This window comes from Rutidosis leptorrhynchoides, chromosome 8 (genome assembly GCF_046630445.1).
Source record: "Rutidosis leptorrhynchoides isolate AG116_Rl617_1_P2 chromosome 8, CSIRO_AGI_Rlap_v1, whole genome shotgun sequence".
Lineage (NCBI taxonomy): Eukaryota > Viridiplantae > Streptophyta > Magnoliopsida > Asterales > Asteraceae > Rutidosis > Rutidosis leptorrhynchoides.
Genome location: NC_092340.1, coordinates 366,032,188 through 366,047,500, shown reverse-complemented (window position 1 = coordinate 366,047,500; position 15,313 = coordinate 366,032,188). Strand labels below are relative to the sequence as shown.

Here is a 15,313-nt window from a genome sequence, read left to right as displayed (position 1 = left end):
CCGTCCGGGAAAAAAAACTTGCCGTCCAGAAAAACTTTCTGGAACGAACCTTTTTGAACGACAGATTCCGGACGATGTGTCGTCCGGAAAGACTTTCTAGGACGATTAATCGTCCGGAAAGGTCTTTTTTCCGGTAGTGAATTTACAACTAAATGATGATACCCAATGAACACGTGTCAGGATCCACTGATTGATCACAAATTAATTGAATGAATGATTCATACCAAAACATGTATTCATCAATGGATCCTTGTATTCATTACTTCAACACATCATTCACCACGTATGTATGACCCATTATTCAGTGGATCCTTGTATCCATTATAATGATACAAAATAATTCTAAGTCATACAAAATAATACTACCAGTTAGACGGTTACTTGCATTATGCCCGTGGAATGGTTGAATCTTAAGTTTCCATATCAGCATCACGCAAGTAACTTAATTATCACAAATTCATAACATCTATATCACACAAGTTTCATGCATGAAGCATTCCCATATATGTTAATCATGCATGGCATATAAATTAAACAAGATTGAAAGAAATTGCGTACTCGTTGGTTGTTACACCATTTAAATCTTCATCAAGTTTTAAGATATCCACAAACTTATCCCAATGATTATTTATTCCTTTTACTCGCTGTATGGGTTCGTCCGAATCTCCTAATGCATCGGACTTCCTCTTCGGTTGCATAAATTTGTATGCTTTTGATTCAACTCATCTCTAAGAATTCTCTTCAACTTGTTTACGATGGTAATTTTTCGTTAAATAAGTGAGTAACTGGTTGAGTCATGAAAATAATTCATGACAACCACTCAAAACATATCCATATTGCAAAAAACTTGTTGACAGTCGGTGCCCAACACAAAGACACCAACGTACGGCCATCTTTTCCTCTTTGTAAGATCACGTATAATCAAAACCTTATCATCTTGAAATACTCTATTGCTTTCATGTCACGTTCTTCACCGATTCGTCATCCATGATTATCTTGAGAATACTTAATTAGTTTGTTAGAAATAAGGGTTGTAAATGATAATCCTGGATTGATTCTTGAATCGTGAAACACTTTCCTAATTAAGTATTTCAACCCTACTTGCCTCGGGTTACACGAAATCTTAATTGGGATAAGACAAGAACGTAATTTGACTCTAGGCAAGAAGAAATCAAATTATAGTATTAGTGAAGATGTGAATGTTTCTGTATGCTCATCATGAAAACAAAATCATATTCCTATATTTATAGGAAGTGAAAAGGTGCTAGTGAAAGGACGCGACTTTTCAACCAAAAGATGTAATCTTTCAACGATAAGACGCAACTTTTCGTTCACACCTAATGGAAAATGGTGGACAATTTCCATATTAGTATCAAGTTCACTTTTACGGGCGTCTACTCCACACTCTCCTAACCCGTTATTAAGTATAATTTGATTACCCTTGTTTTCAAGTAAATTTCAATTAACTAAAATGCTTGTTGGTAACACTAAATTCACCAACAAGTAGCAGGGTGGAAAACCATGTTTGAAAGTATATAAATTGATTGCCTCCTGAAAAAGATAGCTTCATAGCAATTCCCGCTGCTTTTACACAAGTAACCTACATGTTTCATAAGATTTTAGACGTGGCAAAATGGGTGGGTTCGGAAACGGGTCAAAACTAGTAGTTTTGCATGGATGAAACAAATAGGGTTGATCCAGAAAATATGTTATACAAACATTTTTATTTCGTAAAAAAATTAATTTCAGTAACAAGTATGGTTTACAAAAATTGTACTGTTTTAACATAATGACAATCTATTTATTTGATTAAGGACATTGTATGCCTTAAAAATACACTGCGTAAGACTTGTGACCCGTTTTCTTTTTAGCTAAATTTGAATATTTAACCCAATTAATCCTGATAGAGATATAAAGCACCCAAATAGACCCATTGAAAATAAACGGGTCAAGATTGAACCACTAGGAAAGGTAAAAGGAGACACCGCGAACAGTGAGGGAGCCCATAAGAGAGCAAATTCCATTGTATATAACCAGATGAGTTGCTCCATAGATTGGCACATAACGGTAAATAAGTACGCCAACAACAACGAAAACAAGGACATCATACACCATAAAACCTCTTAAAGACCTTAAAATTCCATGTTAAGAATATATACCAAAAAGAAATAATCTTTTTTTTTTTTTTTTTTTAACTTTTTTTTTTTTATCTCTATTTATCCTAGAAATATGACAAAATCTCTCCTTTAATTCATAAAAAATTGTGTCTATATACATGCATACACATGGTTACAATTTTATAGAAGCAACATATATAGATGGCAATATTCACCTTGACTTGGAAGGAGATGATACAACTTCTCCATCTTTAACATTCTTGGCCTCTTGAAGTGAAGCCAGCTGTCGAAGTAAAAATATTGATGTCTCCAAACAATGAATCTTGTAAAAGTGTTTTTTGTTTTTAATCTGGGCACAGGTCTTTGTCTTCCAGTTTTCAAAAAAATATTATTAATGCTCGTAATATTTTAGAAAATACCGGATAACATGGGACTGGAGATGGCGTTCTACGAATATATGTTGCTTGAGCACCCTTTTCTCTTGCCTTATGTCCTATAGTAGCTAAGTTGTTCATCAGTTGATCTCATGTTCTCGATCTACCACTCGGTTGTTTTACCTCTACCTGAATTGTCATTGGCACCCAAAATGTTATAACTAAAAGAAAACGAATGATAAAATATTACTTATCTACTGAAATGCAAAAACCATATATATCTAATCATAATATCATATCTTAATTAGACTAAACAAATGTTGTATTTCCTAAATCTATTTCAGGAATGCATTAGATATTAGATATAGATAAATATTGTGTCAAAATCTGGTTACAGAAATTAGTACACTTATATATAATTGTCTAAATAACTTCTATACTAAAGTAATGTAGTAATTAAGTAGGTCTTTTTGGATATACAATTTTAAATATACTTTACATAATTTCCAACTCATCTGACATGTTTCCTATCAAATCAATCTTTCTTGTGTAAATTAATTACAAAGTTAACCCAACTTAACCCATTTAATACTAAATGGGTCTCACTTACCACCTCAAGTAATTACATTTCATACTTAGTCATTTGGAAACAGGCAGGCTATAAAAGTTATGTAAGAAAAATACTTACCAACTTACCAAGTGCTCTAACAAACTACAGTTGGCCCATCGATTTGAAATCAGAGACTGCAATTTCAAAACTGGTTCTAAGATAAAAGTGGTTGCATCACATTAGATCCATGGTGTTTTTTCTAACTGATGATAAAATCTTGCAAAGTTACCTTCAGGCACATCATAGAATCTACTAAGTCATTTTGTAATTGATATAAGAACAACCAACTTCTTTGTTTCAAAACATATACTATATCACAACCTTACTAATACTAATGAACGCCTAATGTATATTCAGTTACTACTTACTCCGTATATAATAAGATGAGAAAACCTGGTAAATCATGGCTTTGTATAACCAATCCCTTAATGCAAACACAATCTAAATGTCATAAAATGTTAATAATAAATCTACTTATACAAATCAATAAATAGATCCTTATTGATAAGGAAAGCAAGCACCTTTACAACTTACCAATTATTTAAACTTTAGTGTCACATTTCATTCCAGTAATACCCTTGCTGCATAATACTCTCTTTCGAATGCCTTTTTAAGTGCCTATAAAAGAAAACGTGCAGAGAAAACAATATGAAAAAGAAAAACTGTTTTCATCGTATAACAAATATTTACACAATATGTGTTCTTGTGTTTTGGGGGTGAAGTCATAAAAAAAAAAAAAAAAAAAAAATATATATATATATATATATATATATATATATATATATATATATATATATATATTCACACAATCTGTTCATCGTATAACAATTATTTAACCTCGCAGAAAGATGATAGATTTTTTTTTTACTTCAATTCATCACAGATATAAGAGATGAATTTTCAACATCAATATGCACTTAAGCAATAGTATTGAATCTGATTCATAAAACCCTAACTAATAGAACTCGCAACAAACATTATATTGATGACAAATCAAATACTTTGAAAAAACGAAATCAATCAACAAAAAAACGTTAGTGAGTTGATTAACTGGAAATCAAATCAAATGCGCTGATAGAAAATTAGGTTACTGTAAAATCGAAAGGCCTCGTACTTCGCGCCTGGCGGCCCAAATTTAAATGGGCTCTAATAAGCCCAGAATCCAACATAACCCTATAAAATAAATATCTCATCTGTCGTTACGACGATTGCAAACATTAATCGATCATTTTCGTTTATCGCTGCTGCAGAAAAAGTTGTTCCTGCTACGACCTTAATTGATACCGAAATCATGTATAATTATACGAGTGTAGGAAGCACCAAAAGAAGAAGATTAAACAACAAAAGCGACGTCGTTTCTGTCGTTACGAATGGATCATTTTCGTCGTCGCATGATAAGGTATGTTCCTGCGAATACCTTGTTGAACAAATCCTGTTACGATTACCGGTTATATCATTGCTTCGGTTCAAGTCTGTATCCAAACACTGGTACTCTCTTATATCTGATTCTAGATTCCAATTCTTACGAACCACCCGTACAATTGATCCTCCTTCTAGTCTCTACGCCGTGGTTTGTAAAACCAACACAATGACACGAGACCATTTCATCGTCCCATTGGATGATGTAAAAAAAAATGGTGCTGCAAAAGCACCTTACGTAACCTTGAATTTTGATCCAACTGATTACGGAACAGTTATTGTGCACTCGTGTAATGGAATAATGCTCGTTTCTCAGAATTTGACCAATCCGTTTGGTGTCAATCGCTACGTATACAATCCAACTATCAACCAATTCATTGTACTTCCTAAGCACGAACCTTTTAATTCAAAATTTCATTGTGCTATTACCTTAGCGTTTGATCCTTCAAAGTCACCGTACTATAAAATCGTATCTATTTGTGGCTTTGGACCGAATTATTACCGGATAGGAATTTATAGCTCACAAACTTGCACTTGGAAGGCTTCTTGTAATTTTAATAGTAATATTGATAGATTTTATGGTGTTTATTGGAACAATGCTGTTCATTGGCTTGACAAAACCGGCTTGTTTTTGTATTTCAATTTGGATGAAGAGATTGTACGTGAAATGCATACCTCTTTTTGTTCTCTTGGTACTGAACATATGTTTGAGTCCCGAGACCACTTGCTTCTTGTTGAAGCTGATATCCCTTCGAAGGTGGTCAAAATTCATGAGTTGAAGAGAGATTATTCAGGATGGTTTGTGAAATACCACATTGAACTTGACCAACTTGGTAGGTCATTCCCTAAACTTGCAGAATACAAGTTTAGAGTACTATCGATTGTTTTGGACGAAAAAGAAGAAGATGAATCTTTTTTCGTACTAGCAATAGGCCGCGTAGCTATCCGATTCAATTTGGTAGCAAACACGTTTTACCAGCTCTATTATTTTAATGCCTCATACAATTATGGTGAAATGTTCATTAATCGATTTCCCGATACACAACAGTTCATACCGTCTCTCTACAAAGTTTGATTCATCATCGTTAGCTATGTTTTTTGTGGGCAGTCTTTGTTACTGCTCGTATACTTCATGCTATTGGTTTAATTTTATTTTATTATTTGTCATTGTACAGTTATGATTTATTAAGCATGAAACTGTTGGTTAAGAGCCTGATGTTCTGTTTTTATATGTAAATATGGCTATTCCTTTGGCCAAAATCTGATTTTTTAAGCAGTATTATTTGCAATAAAAGAAACTCGAAAGCTTCTGCCTTTCTCCAAAATCTGATGATGATAATAGAAATTTTGATAACTCAATTAAGTTTTTGCATGAACCCTTGATTTTATTTATAAGAACTGCATGAAAATTCTCGGGCTTTAAGAAATAGCAGTTAAGTTCTAACTTACAATACACATTGTAGTGTTTTGGGCTTTCTTATAAGTTCATATTGCATGAACAGATTAAAATTATTTCCATTTAATTACTATCGAGTAAACGGCTTCTCACGGGTATCCGAGTCCTCATTTATTCATTAACTATCGGATAAACGTTTCTCCACATATACCTAACTACAAGAATAAACTGTTGAAATAGTTGTGTATATATATCTTAACTATAAGCTCTATCATATCACCTAACTTCATGTTGAATGATGGCACTGAAAGGAATATTTGTGTATCAAATAAGACTTGTAACTTGAATTTTTAATAAACATAGATTTAAGCTCTATAAGCTCTCCTAACTATTTTTCAAACCTACATCAAGAGATACCATGTATACGAAATGCATAGATTTTTCTTTTCACTTGTATTTCTCAATACTTTTTGATAAAAACTGATAAACATTTTTCTAACATATCAGTAATGATGATATGCACATCAAAATCAAGAAAACTACTCTTAGATTAATCAGTTAAAAAATATTGTCAAAAGTATGTAAGCAATCATCCTCATGTTTCTCAGCATCAACCTTAGATGTATATTCACTATAATAGCCCTGTTGTTAACATCCTATAATCTACCACAAAACCACCATCACATTTAATAGAAACGACCTTCACAATTCAGGCCTTCTGGGACTATCGTTCTGGCTTTTGTTTGATAAATTCGAAAGTTTAGGCGATTCGACAGCTGGCACACCCATATCCTTAGTTTTATGAAGAAGAAACGTCCCCGCAAAAATCGTCACAAAACCACACAGTTCACTTATAATCTGTGATGCATTTTGATGTTTCCAGTTCTGCAGTATGACATTAATAAAAAGTTTGATCAAGAAACTTCCAAACACATTTAAAACATCAGAATAAAAATAAAATAAAATTAAAATAAATCACCTTAAACATGATCATACTGGCTAAGATGGTGAGTGTTGTAAACATGACATAGTAAACAGGGGAAATTACAGCAGTATTGAAGGTGTCTAACGCCTGCAACACATTTTTTCAACAAGGCAGGATCATTTAATAGTTATTTGTACATGGTCTGTTTTTTTACAGTTTTTATATTTTAAGAGAAAAAGTTAATTGTATGTTTATTGGTTTACCTTGTTTAAATAGTTGAGTTGCAACAGGATGAAACAAAGAAGTAGCAGGGTGAAAAACCATGTTTGAAAGTATATAAATTGATTGCTTCCAGAAAAAGATAGCTTCATAGCAATTCCTACTGCTTTTACACACATAACCTGCATGTTTCATAAGATTAAAGACGGCTGAAGAAAACCAAAGTACGTTACACATGTCAAAATGGGCGAATTCTGAAACGGGTCAAAACTAGTAGCGTTTTGCATGGATGAAACAGATAGGGTTGATCCAGAAATATGTTATACAAACATTTTTATTTCGTAAAAAAAACAAATTTCGGTAACAACTAACAAGTATGGTTTACAAAAACTGTACTATTTTAACATAATGATAATCTATTTATTTGATTAAGGACACTGTATGCCTTAAAAATAGACTGTGTAAGCTTGTGACCCGTTTTCTTTTTAGCTAAATATGAATATTTGACCCAATTAACCTTGATAGAGATATAAAGCACCCAAATGGACGCTTCAAAAAATATATAGGTAAAAAAAAGGAGACAACACGAACCGTGAGGGAGCCCATAAGAGAGCAAATCCCAACGTATATAACCAGATGAGTTGCTCCATAGAGCGGCACATAACGGTAAATAAGTACGCCAACAACAACGAAAACAAGGACAGCATACACCATAAAACCTGTTAAAGACCTTAAAATTCCATGTTAAGAATATATACCAACAAGATATAATCTCTTTTTATCTCTATTTATCCTAGAAATATGACATAATATCTCGTTAATTTCATGAAACAATTGTGTCTATATATATAACTACCTGGCTCAGTTGCAAAATTCCAAACTTCTTTAACCGAACTAACTTGGGTCTCTTGCGGTGCATGCAACACAATTGTGGTCGAACCCACCAAACAGAGTGCACACCCGACCACACCAAAAATATGCAATCTCTCGTTCAAAAAATAATGAGCCAAAACTGCACTGCACAACATTTTATGGTACAAGACAACAAGAATTCACATAAGTATCTGTAAAAAATGTCACCTAGAAATCAATAAATAATAGTAATCGTAATCATATGGTAAATTACCTAATTATCATACTTAAAGCTCCTAATGGGGTTACAAGTATCGCTGGAGCAAATGCGTAAGCAGCAAAATTTGCTACCTCACCTATGATCACTGCAATTTCGTAAATATTTAGGAATGAAATCAACATCGAATTGTGTAACAAATGAACGATATCCCATTTCAATATGTAACAAACGGTTAAAAATCATATAATAATACGGGTTTAAGGGGCAATTAGAACTTACTGCTTGCCATCCCTGCCCACCACCAGGGTTCTTTCAAGTACGAATAGCCTCCTGAACCTAATCAATGAATTAAAACACACATAAGGATGTTGAATTAAATCCATCATCCAGCATATACTTCATTCTTCATAGTGCGTTCGATGAAACAGAGTCAGGCAACTCGGTTGATCACATTTAAATACATATTACACGGATACAGTTACATTTTCAAGATAACCTGAACAGGAAAAACCTCATCCATTTGCACGTATAAGATATAAGCTATATCTCATATCATCCATAAATGTGGGATTGGTAACATGTTTTTGTCTAGTTTATATAACAAAAACATACAGTTCATTACTTCATTTACAAGTTGCTAATCTGTCATATATACTCTACAAATTACATTTTATGATTAAAGTTTCTAACTTTGTTTGCAAATCAAGTATTTTTTTTTTTATTTTTATTTTTTTTGCCCTGATAGACAATAACTCATGACCATGAGAGAGCAACATAAACCAAGAGTTGACTTGATACAAACCAATCATAGACTTGATACAAATCAATTTCTACACCCTATATCTAAACATACATTTATAAAGACTAAAATACACATAATATTTTCTAAAACAAATAAATAAATGTATGATAAAATTCAAAGGGAAAATGAAAAAAACCTGCTCTAACTCCAGTAGCACCTGCTTTCATTAAACCTTTTTTCTTAATAATAAAACTAGATCCAATGAATAAACTTGAAGAAAGAGCCAATATAAGTCCACGAATATTATCAGAAGATATTCCTCCCATTTTTTATATTAAAAAAATGGTAAAGATATTAAAAAACCCTAAAAATCCACAATTTGATAATTTGACATCCAAAAACTAAAAACCCTGAAAATGAAATCAAAACACCCACTAACCAAAGATGCAAACTTTAAACAATCACAATCAAAAATCAGACTGAAAACCTAAAAGTTGGAAATTTTTGGATGTGTTGGCAAAATGGGTATCTTATAAACCGAGATTTCGTTCAATGATTCATATGGAAAGTGATTGATCATTAATCACATGATTAAGGCAAAAGGGTATTATAAAGTTGCAACTTTTAAAAGAAAAGATTCGATTTTTGTATAAAAAAAGAAATAAATATTGGAGAATGAAGGGGAGGAACAGAGTATCAAAGTGTACGTCTGTTGTTGCATGCGCCTGAAAGAAATAAGAGTGAATTTTCATGAGTAGTCAATTGAACCCTGTTGAATTTTGTACTCGCTTTTTTTATCCCATCTGATCTGATTTGATTTGATTTGATTTTGAAGATTTCCGGCCTACAATCTAGAAGCCCACCTTCTAGATATTCAAAGTAGGCAAACTTGACAACTCATATGGAGGTAGCAAAGTTGATGATGATGACGGCCGCCAACCTTCTCCGTTCACACCATTCCACCGCCATAGAATTTTTACTATAAATAGAGGTGCAAACCTCAGTTGTAAATCATCCAAAATCACCCAGAGAAGTGTAATCACAACCTAGAGAGTGTGTGTGAGTTTTGAGAGTTTTTTTTTGTAAGAGTTTTGTAATACTCTGTAAATCTATTCTTGTGAGTAATGGAGTTGTTTTTCTCTCAAATTTATATCTCCCAACGTCCAGGCGATCCCCTCTTCCTAACAAGTGGTATCAAGAGCTTGGTTAGAGACGTTGGTTGAGTTTTTTGGGTTTTCGGAAGTTTTCTCAAAATTCAATTTTGAGTGTACCATTGGATTCGTCTCGTCGAACCGAGTCCAACGCAAAAAACGGCGACTTAAATGGAGTTATAACGAGCCCAGAAAACGCGGTCAAAGTTTGGTCAACTCGCCGGAATCTCACCGGAGAAGACGACCGGTGCCGGAATTTTCGCCCGAGAAGACGATCACTGTAGCAATTCACTGTAGCAAGTCACTGTATCAGTACTGTAGCAGTACTGTAGCAATTCTGAAATTTTACAATTTGGTCCTTGAAATTTTCAGAATTTCATTTTTGGTCCCTGAAGTTTATAACAAATTATAATTTTACCCCGTAAGTGGAATTTAAGCCGCGAAGTGTCTATTCCACCATTTTCAACCGTTCCGGACACAACGGTGATCTCTGTTTTCTACAATTCAACCCCGTTTGTGTTGAAAAATTATTTGTAAGGTGATAATGTCCACAGAAGAGTCAACATCATCTTCCGGAGCTATGATTATGCTCACAGCCACAAACTACACGCTGTGGAAACCTCGGATGGAAGATCTCCTCAGCTGTAAAGATTTGTTCGATCCTATTGAATTGAAGGGTATAAACCCTGATTCTGCCAAAGAGAAAGAGTGGAAGAAATCAAACCGAAAAACTATTGGTCAGATCCGTCAATGGATTGATCATAGTGTCTTCCACCATGTTGCACAAGAGACAGACGCATATGTCCTCTGGAAAAAGTTGAAGGACATGTACCAGGCCAAGACTGCTCGGAATAAAGCCCTGCTGATGAGGCGTTTAGTCAACATGAAGCTCAAAAGTGGAACTTCAGTTGCCGAGCATACCAGTGAGTTTCAGAACTTGGTCAACCAGTTATCGTCTGTAGAGATGCCGCTTGGCGATGAAGTTCAGGCGCTACTGCTACTTAGTTCCCTTCCCGATAGTTGGGAAACGCTGGTAGTAACACTCAGCAACTCAGCACCGAATGGCAAACTTACCATGTCAATCGTCAAGGATGCCCTATTCAGTGAAGAGGCAAGGAGAAAAGACATGGGCACAGATCAGACCCATGCCTTTGTCACAGAGAATCGGGGGAGACAGCGAATGAGTAGCAAAAATAAATGGAGAGGCAGAAGCAAGAGCAGGGGCAGGTCAGCTGATGGCAGAAAACCAACATATAAATGTCATCATTGTGGATTAGAGGGACATATGAAGAAGAACTGCTATAGATTAAAAGAGGAACAAGGTCAAAGCAGTTCACAGCCGAAGAATAAGGGTGGAGAAACATTAGTTGCTATCACAGGTGATGTAGCTTATTGTTCAACCCATGATGAGACATGCCTTCACGTCTCACGAGAAGACACAGAATGGGTGGTAGATACTGCAGCTTCCTACCACGTGACTCCATACAAGGAATACTTCACAACATACAAAGCTGGAGACTTTGGAGCTGTGAAGATGGGAAATTCCAGTTCCGCTGAGATTGTCGGAATTGGTGATGTCAAGATAAACACAAGTTCCGGGAGCACAATCACTTTGAAGGATGTCCGCCATGTGCCAGATCTTCGGCTAAATTTACTTTCCGGAGTAGCTCTCAATAAACAGGGCTATGATAGTCATTTCAGTAGAGGCACATGGAAATTGTCAAGAGGCGCTATGATATTCGCTCGGGGACACATTTGTGGCACACTTTACAAGACTCATGTGAAGATCTGCACAGACAGTATTAATGTTGCAGAAAAGGAGGCTTCACAAAATTTATGGCACCAGAGACTCGGTCACATGAGTGAGAAAGGGTTGTCTACCCTAATAAAGAAGAAGCTTATCAATGTAGACAAGGATGCTGCGCTAGATCCTTGCAATCATTGTCTGTTTGGTAAGCAGCATAGAGTCTCGTTTAATTCCTCTTCAACGAAAAAATCAGAGTTACTCAGTCTGGTACACTCTGATGTTTGCGGTCCCTTGGAGGTTGAATCAATTGGCGGCAATCGATACTTTCTGACGTTTATCGATGATACTTCTCGAAAGGTGTGGGTATATTTCTTACGGACGAAGGACCAGGTGTTCGATTACTTCAAACAGTTCCATGTCATGGTAGAACGTGAGACAGGAAAGAAGTTAAAGTGTCTTCGATCCGACAACGGCGGTGAATACTCTTCCAGGCAGTTCGATGCCTATTGCAGATCATATGGCATCCGACATGAGAAGACGGTCCCACGTACCCCTCAACATAATGGTATAGCAGAAAGAATGAACCGAACAATCATGGAACGTGTTCGGAGCATGCTCAGTATGGCTAAGCTGCCAAAGCCATTCTGGGGAGAAGCAGTCAGAGCCGCTTGTTATTTGATCAACCGATCTCCATCAGTACCACTGAATTTTGAAGTTCCGGAGAAACTTTGGTCTGGAAAGGATCCATCATACTCTCACTTAAGAGTATTTGGATGTTTGGCTTACGCACATGTATCCAAGGAGCTCAGGCAGAAGCTGGATGCAAGGACCACTCCATGCATATTCATAGGCTATGGAGATGAAGAATTTGGATACAGATTATGGGATCCAAAGGAGAAAAAGGTGATCAGAAGTAGGGACGTGGTGTTCCATGAAAGCCAGACAATAGAAGATATTGAAAAGCCCACAATATCTCAGAAGTCAAATGTTGCTGCTCAGGTGCCAGAGGCAACAACGGAATCATTCATGAGAAATGAATTTTCAGTGCAAGAAGAAATGCCAGAAGTAGAAGATAATGAGGAAAATGACGGTGCTGAGCAGGGGGAGCCACAACCCCATCTGCCAGACGTTCCAGCACCATCACAAGGTCAAGATGATGGTGGATCTCCTCAGAATGTTCCAGAAGTTCGTAGATCTGAACGAGGTCGGATTCCATCGAGTAGATATCCAGAATCCGAGTACCTTCTACTTACTGAAGATGGAGAACCGGAGAGTTTTCATGAAGCAGTAACTCATAAGGATAAAGAAAAATGGTTGCTCGCAATGCAGGATGAGATGGATTCTCTGCAGAAAAATCAAACTTATGAGATTGTAGAACTTCCACGAGGGAAGAAGGCACTGAAAAATAAATGAGTGTTCAAGCTGAAAAAGGATGGTAGTGGAAAAGTGGTGAAATACAAAGCACGACTTGTAGTCAAAGGATTCCAACAGAAGAAAGGGATTGATTTTGACGAGATATTTTCACCAGTAGTCAAGATGACTTCAATTAGAGTCATACTTAGATTGGTCGCAAGTATGAACTTGGAGCTTGAACAGATGGATGTAAAGACAGCTTTTCTTCATGGAGATTTACATGAAGAAATTTACATGGAGCAGCCAGAAGGTTTTGAGGTTTCAGGAGATAATCTCGTATGCAAGCTGAAGAAAAGTTTGTACGGTTTAAAGCAGGCACCTAGGCTGTAGTGACCCGAACTTTTCCATGTTTATATATATTAATTGAGATTGATATTTACATGATTAAATGTTTCCAACATGTTAAGCAATCAAACTTGTTAAGACTTGATTAATTGAAATATGTTTCATATAGACAATTGACCACCCAAGTTGACCGGTGATTCACGAACGTTAAAACTTGTAAAAACTATATGATGACATATATATGGATATATATATAGTTAACATGATACTATGATAAGTAAACATATCATTAAGTATATTAACAATGAACTACATATGTAAAAACAAGACTACTAACTTAATGATTTTTAAACGAGACATATATGTAACGATTATCGTTGTAAAGACATTTAATGTATATATATCATATTAAGAGATATTCATACATGATAATATCATGATAATATAATAATTTAAAATCTCATTTGATATTATAAACATTGGGTTAACAACATTTAACAAGATCGTTAACCTAAAGGTTTCAAAACAACACTTACATGTAACGACTAACGATGACTTAACGACTCAGTTAAAATGTATATACATGTAGTGTTTTAATATGTATTTATACACTTTTGAAAGACTTCAATACACTTATCAAAATACTTCTACTTAACAAAAATGCTTACAATTACATCCTCGTTCAGTTTCATCAACAATTCTACTCGTATGCACCCGTATTCGTACTCGTACAATACACAGCTTTTAGATGTATGTACTATTGGTATATACACTCCAATGATCAGCTCTTAGCAGCCCATGTGAGTCACCTAACACATGTGGGAACCATCATTTGGCAACTAGCATGAAATATCTCATAAAATTACAAAAATATGAGTAATCATTCATGACTTATTTACATGAAAACAAAATTACATATCCTTTATATCTAATCCATACACCAACGACCAAAAACACCTACAAACACTTTCATTCTTCAATTTTATTCATCTAATTGATCTCTCTCAAGTTCTATCTTCAAGTTCTAAGTGTTCTTCATAAATTCCAAAAGTTCTAGTTTCATAAAATCAAGAATACTTTCAAGTTTGCTAGCTCACTTCCAATCTTGTAAGGTGATCATCCAACCTCAAGAAATCTTTGTTTCTTACAGTAGGTTATCATTCTAATACAAGGTAATAATCATATTCAAACTTTGGTTCAATTTCTATAACTATAACAATCTTATTTCAAGTGATGATCTTACTTGAACTTGTTTTCGTGTCATGATTCTGCTTCAAGAACTTCGGGCCATCCAAGGATCCATTGAAGCTAGATCCATTTTTCTCTTTTCCAGTAGGTTTATCCAAGGAACTTAAGGTAGTAATGATGTTCATAACATCATTCGATTCATACATATAAAGCTATCTTATTCGAAGGTTTAAATTTGTAATCACTAGAACATAGTTTAGTTAATTCTAAACTTGTTCGCAAACAAAAGTTAATCCTTCTAACTTGACTTTTAAAATCAACTAAACACATGTTCTATATCTATATGATATGCTAACTTAATGATTTAAAACCTGGAAACACGAAAAACACCGTAAAACCGGATTTACGCCGTCGTAGTAACACCGCGGGCTGTTTTGGGTTAGTTAATTAAAAACTATGATAAACTTTGATTTTAAAGTTGTTATTCTGAGAAAATGATTTTTATTATGAACATGAAACTATATCCAAAAATTATGATTAAACTTAAAGTGGAAGTATGTTTTCTAAAATGGTCATCTAGACGTCGTTCTTTCGACTGAAATGACTACCTTTACAAAAACGACTTGTAACTTATTTTTCCGACTATAAACCTATA

The 15,313-nt window shown here is 34.8% G+C and overlaps 2 protein-coding genes across 2 annotated transcripts; one reads left to right on the top strand and one right to left on the bottom strand.

Moving 5' to 3' along the window:
- The first annotated feature begins 4,392 nt into the window (after window positions 1–4,392).
- On the top strand, window positions 4,393–5,595 carry LOC139864707 (F-box protein At5g07610-like). The gene has a single exon (XM_071853277.1). The coding sequence runs from the start codon at window positions 4,393–4,395 to the stop codon at window positions 5,593–5,595; it is 1,203 nt and encodes a 400-aa protein (XP_071709378.1).
- Window positions 5,596–6,617: 1,022 nt separating this feature from the next.
- Window positions 6,618–9,610, bottom strand: LOC139862016 (probable magnesium transporter NIPA1). The gene is made up of 8 exons (XM_071850557.1): window positions 9,071–9,610; window positions 8,412–8,468; window positions 8,187–8,277; window positions 7,917–8,077; window positions 7,652–7,779; window positions 7,105–7,242; window positions 6,896–6,988; window positions 6,618–6,801 (listed from the first exon to the last, which is right to left on the bottom strand). The coding sequence occupies exons 1-8, from the start codon at window positions 9,198–9,200 to the stop codon at window positions 6,619–6,621; spliced, it is 981 nt and encodes a 326-aa protein (XP_071706658.1). The 5' UTR covers window positions 9,201–9,610; the 3' UTR covers window position 6,618.
- Window positions 9,611–15,313: the final 5,703 nt, after the last annotated feature.

Coding starts and splice junctions, on each gene's coding strand:
- LOC139864707 (XM_071853277.1), top strand. CDS start 4,393: ATGTATAATTATACGAGTGTAGGAAGCACCAAAAGAAGAAGATTAAAC.
- LOC139862016 (XM_071850557.1), bottom strand. CDS start 9,200: ATGGGAGGAATATCTTCTGATAATATTCGTGGACTTATATTGGCTCTT. Junction 7,243..7,651: donor CTCTTATGGGCTCCCTCACG/GTTCGTGTTGTC, acceptor TGAAACATGCAG/GTTATGTGTGTAAAAGCAGT. Junction 6,989..7,104: donor AACTCAACTATTTAAACAAG/GTAAACCAATAA, acceptor AATGTGTTGCAG/GCGTTAGACACCTTCAATAC.